Raw genomic sequence first — 5,587 nt, 5'->3', positions numbered from 1 at the left:
CCTGGTCCCTTTGGAGGAGAAGAAAAGGCGGTATGGTTGGCCTGGGCTTGCTGGAAAAGGCTGGTTAGAGTAGGTGCAGAGCCAAGTGTCCATGCCAATGCCACAGAGCTGGAGTGTCGCCATACCCAGGACCTGCAGATCTTGTGGGAGATGCAGCTCCCCAAGGAGGGACATACCAGTGCTGCCCTTCTGGGTATTTCTCCAGCACCCCAAACCTGGCCCTTTCCCAAGGCCACTATTGCAGCAACACTTTGAACAATATCTGTCTGATGATAAACCTGGGAAGCACTAAAGTGGCTCCTGACTCAGAGACTCCAGCTCCTGTCAATGTTAGGAATTCTACTCACTCCGTTCCCTAAGAGTTACAATTAGGTAAAAAACATCCCAGAAGTCAGAATTCAGCACTGTAAACCAACCGAGATTTGAAGTAGAGAGAGCTGGATTGGAGACCTGATCAAATCATCTAAACTTTTGATACATGTCCCAAGCACGTGACAGGTTAAGGGGAAAAACATAAAAGTAAATGCAAAAAACAAACACAAAAACAAAACAAAGAAAACTAAAACACTTTTTAAATCACCAACAGGCACTTTCCAGAGATAAAAACTTTATTTAAGGCATCAAGCAATACACTGAAAAGAGGTGAGTCACGCACAAGTAATGTCCTTATTTCCATAATTGTATGTTTGATACTCTCTGCCCTCTTGAAAAGGGTGTGTAGTTAGCAAAGATGAGAAACAGTTTTTATACATAATCATATCAATAGAAGTGTTTAAGAAAGTCTTTAAATTTTGTTTTTCTTTCTTTGAAAAGAATTTTGGTTTTATTTCAGAAAACCAAAACAAGCTAGTTCTTCTACTCAGGATGAAATTTCTCTCCAGTTATTTATGAAATAATACAGCTGCCTTTCTCTTTAAAAGGATTCTTGTCTTCTGGAATTCCTTTCACAAGAGGATCCTCTCCAGAACGTTCTTCAATATAGTTCTTTATTTCTTCGGAACATTTAGACACCTTAAGAAGAAAAAAAAAAAAAGAATGAATTAGGTCAAGATCATCTACACTTTAGTGAAATTAATTTAATTGAGTACAGCCAGCACTTTAAAAAATGAAATAATACGAAAATATTAGCACAAAGCATGTGTAATACATATGCTACATATGAATGACACAATCTAAAATACCTTTCTTACTATGGTGAGGGCCAAAAAGTTTGAAAGTCACCGTATTAAACAGATCATCCCCACCAATTTCTATCCATTGTGCCTCATATGACTTCCTGCCACTGCTAAAATACAATTATGGTGTATCCATAATATTTTAGGAACTGAAACATACCCCGTTTTCAATTTCCCATGCTAATGAACAGGTGCAGTAATAGATAATCCCCAAATGTTTTGGGCTGCATCCTGCCAAAATTCTCACTTATTATGGGCGTGTGCCATGTTCTGCAATTTTACAAAATGATGGAAACACTGGAGAAGGCCTGATGCTGGGAAGGTTCAGGTTGCCTATTCATACCATTTGTGTCTCTGTTCAGAATCCCTTCCCACTGCTGGAGGGCAATGATCATAGCAACAGATTTATCTGAGGTTTATTAGGCTTATCTGAGACTCTTGTGTTTATGTAATTAGTTGAAACTTTTCCTACAAAGGAGAAAGGATTGAATACTTTCCTCAGAAACTCTATCCTTTAGAAACAGGTTGTATGAATGAGTTTAAAAAAGAAAAAGGAATAAAAAGGCAAGGAAAAGAAGGACTAGTGTCTTAGTGAAGATCTGCATTATGAATAAGAAATTGGAAGTAAAAATTACAGAAGCTCTAGCAAATTCTAATATAGACTTCTTAACCCTAAGAAACTGTTCCCATTAAGTTTATAATCTAGATTAGCAATCTTCAAATTGTTTCAATGGTAAACACTAAAACACGTTTGCATAATTATCCCCAAATGCATATAATTATAAATAATATGTAATCATTTACTTATAAATAAGCACAGATGCTACTGTGTTAATACATAATGCATAATTATAAAACATAAACTGGAAACTGTCAAATGATGAGGCTTAAAATCTAACCAAAAGTAGAAATTGTAATATCTTACTCCCATACCCCAAAGATTCTTTGCACACAATGTAAAGACCACTGTTCTAAAAAATTAAAACCAGCTGATGTAGTTATATGACTTAAAATGTGGAGAAATAACCATCTATTCAAGTGCCACCCTCTCAGGTGACAATTGCTTTTATTTGTTGTTGACATTTATAGTGCATGCATTTTATGTAAATTGTCAGAAGTACAGATACAAGTATTTATAACCTGGGGTCTGTCTCCCCAGAGCTATTTGTGGATAAGATTAGAGTTCCCCCAAATTGTGTCTTTCTTACAGAGGCTTCTTCATTAAGTTTCCGAAGAGATCTGCAGCCTCTGAAAGTGAATAATTACTCCTCTGAGCATTTCCTTCCACGATCAAGAAGATAGGTTTGAACAATTAGCTGGAGCCAGAATTCAGCCTGTGAATTTTGTGTCCTTGGCCTGAGCAGAGCACACAGCTCAGACATGAACAATTTATTGACAGAATAATGAACTGGGCATCAGAACACATGTGTTTCAGTAAGTGCTCTATTATTATCTCTGAGGTCTTAAATAAGAAGGTGGTTAGCCTCCTTGGGATTCAGTTTTTTATCCTTAAAAGTGAAAGCACAGAAGGATCTCTAAGAACCATAATGTTTGTATAGCACTAATACTCTATAATTCAAAGTGTCTGATAACATATGTTTGAGTATTATTGTTAGGATTTAGACACCTCTCCTTGTATCCCCTAAGGCTATCCCTCATGTTTTCTTCGCCCTCGGCATACACTTGGAGTTGGAAAACAGATCCAGCAGGGTGTGTCCTAAAGAGTGGAGGTGGGGAGCTGCCAGGGAGGAACAGGGTAATAATGAATGATACCTTTAATTTCCACACAGTCAGCTGCACCCAGGCTCCTGCCCGATTTCTAATTTGAAGCTTAAAATACCTAGAAGACATTTGTCTCTTTTTCTCCTGTAAATTCTGCACACTCTGTTACTAGGATATTACAACTTTGTACAATGCTTTACTTCAGTATATGCAACTCTGTTTAATATGTAACCTCTACGAAGCAATGTGTGAAAAAAATCTAAGCGGCCAACACATACTGCACTGTGCCATCCACAAAATGGGTCCCTTAAAGTTTCAAGAAATTACCCTATTGTTTGGGTCTTATAACTTTGTTTTTTTCCTTTAAACACAGCAGTATTTTTAAAGCTACAAAAACTTTGAACAAGGATAGAAATAACTTTGCACCCCAAAATCTAGGAAGCATAGGGATTTGGAGATGAAAGGTTAAATTTGAGAAAAGAAATGAACAAAGAGTAAAACTCAAAACACCTGCATCTTCCAATTATCACTCAAAATGTTCATCCTGAGTAACAGGACTGTGTCATGAATAGATTTACTATAAGTAGAGCAGGAAAGCAAGTGAGCATATTTACCATACCTGCTTAATTTCCATTTTTTCCTTAATTTTTTCTAGTATTAAACCATAGAAAAATGAAAATTAATTTATTTTTATTTTTATTTTTATTTTTTGCTGGGGAGAAAGGATTAGAGCATTTCCTTTAAAAAAATATTTATCCTAAAACCTATTCCCGGACTACAGGTTGCCTGATTGAGGAAAAAAGGAAGAAATGCATGCTCATAATACCAGTAAGAAATTGAAGTAAAATTTACAAAATCTCCAACAAATTTCAGTGGAGACTTCTGAACACCGAGGCATATGTTCTCACTAAATTTGTAATCCACTTTAGTGGTCTCTAAGATTTTTAATCATGATCACTAAAAAGAGTTTTCAAATGCACATCAGTATATGTATTATTACTTACTTATATATAAGTGTAAAAATGCTGTATTCGTTCATTGTGCGTACTTCTAAAACAAAGTGGAAATATAAAGGGATGAGAGTTACAAACAAATAAAAATAGGAATTGTAAGGTTTTGTTTCCAAGCCCCAGTGAACTGTTCATTGCATACCTCTGGAGAGGCCTCCTGAAATTCAAAACTATGTAATTCAAATTACCTAAATTGTGATGAATTAAATAGTGATAAAACAAAAACACCTTTAAATACCAGTCTTTCCCTTAATGAAAAAGATCAAGGAATGAAATAGCCATCTGCCTTCTTCCTACAATTTGAGTTTTTAAAACCAACTGTCTAACAGCGGGCAGAATTTTTTTGTCCATGGTCCCCCATTCTAGGCTCAGATGCTCTGACAGTTGGCTTTGAATTAACTCATAGGATCCTTGCGCTCTCCTTTCCCTCTTGTGATTTTCCCACATCAACTGGCAGTTGCCAGGTACAACCAAAGCCCCACTTCAAGAGACGCTGGTGGGGGGGCGGGGAGGAGTGAGAAACCAAAGAACAAAAAAGCTGTACTGTTTTACTGTAACAAACCAGGCAAAACCACCCTTGGTTCATTTCAGAGAAGGGAATAATATTCTGGGACAATTTACCTGTTGCCTCTGCAATTTCACTTCTTTGCGCAGTTGCTCAACTTCCATCTTCAGCTTTTCCTTTTCTGGCAAATCTTCGATGTGAAGGGCCGGCATTTTCAGCCCAGAGCTGGGCCCGAGGACTGCTCTGCAAGTGGAGTGGCTGGAAGTGCGGCGAACCAGGGCGCGTCCCCAAGTAACTGTGGTGCCCGCGCACCCCGCCCTCCGGCTCAGGACGGGACCGCCTCCCCGAGGTGGCCCCCAGAGCCCTGAGCGCTCAGCTGTCCCCGGGTCTTCTCCACGTGCTGGCCCTGCCCAGCGCCCTAGGATCTCTCTAGGGCTCCCACGACCCCGGGTGGCCGGGCCCTGCGAGCTCGGGGACGGTAGAGTTGGGAGGGAGCCTGAGAAGCTCGCTGCTGCGGGATCTCAGGGCGGGATGCTGGCCCTCTGCCGGCTCCCGAGTCGGCCACGCCCGCGCGGGACCGGCCAGGGCTGCCGCCTGAGGGTTGGGGCTGCACTAACCCACTTTCCTGGAGAAACAACTGTAAAGTTTTACTTTTTGTTCCTTTTTTGTTTTGTTTTGTTTTCCGTTTCCAAGTCACATCCGGGTTTTGTTTGTGAAGCAAGAAAAGGAGGACACTACCCTGCAGGAAATAACGACCCTTCACCTCTCCAAGAGTTTCAAAAATATACAGCATGTTCCTTTTCCCCAGTTAATCTACATGTGTACTGTGGGGAATGTGAACACTTAAGAAAAGGCCCAAGAGGAAAGTGAAACTGACCTGTAATCTCAGAAACACCCACCACGTCTGTTGAATGACCCAGTCGGTTGCGTGCCTGATACATATTTACATATTGGGGGACCAAGGAGTCATTGGGATGTGAATATTGTTTACAACTTGCAGGACCATGTTCTGGCAATCGTCTGCATCCTCCACAGCAGAGTTTGTGTTCTTTCTTTAGCGGAATGTTTTGTAATGATTTAGTGGACACACGGATGATACTAGAGAAGACAGAAACAGCAGTCTTAAAGTTCTTACCAGAAAGTATTTCTCCACTCCCTATCAACCAAGGATTGGG

At 39.8% G+C, this 5,587-nt stretch overlaps 1 protein-coding gene across 1 annotated transcript; it reads right to left on the bottom strand.

The window, feature by feature from the left end:
* Positions 1-590: 590 nt before the first annotated feature.
* Positions 591-4,761, bottom strand: GNG11 (G protein subunit gamma 11). Its single transcript, XM_047095381.1, has 2 exons — positions 4,529-4,761; positions 591-1,011 (listed from the first exon to the last, which is right to left on the bottom strand). The coding sequence occupies exons 1-2, from the start codon at positions 4,622-4,624 to the stop codon at positions 886-888; spliced, it is 222 nt and encodes a 73-aa protein (XP_046951337.1). The 5' UTR covers positions 4,625-4,761; the 3' UTR covers positions 591-885.
* Positions 4,762-5,587: the final 826 nt, after the last annotated feature.

The sequence above is a fragment of the Lynx rufus genome, unplaced genomic scaffold (assembly GCF_022079265.1).
Source record: "Lynx rufus isolate CCGP_SWC_20201006 ecotype Redwood Valley unplaced genomic scaffold, mLynRuf1.p SCAF_4, whole genome shotgun sequence".
NCBI classification, from domain to species: domain Eukaryota; kingdom Metazoa; phylum Chordata; class Mammalia; order Carnivora; family Felidae; genus Lynx; species Lynx rufus.
Note: the sequence above shows the minus strand (reverse complement) of the source record. Positions and strands in the feature narration are given on the sequence as shown.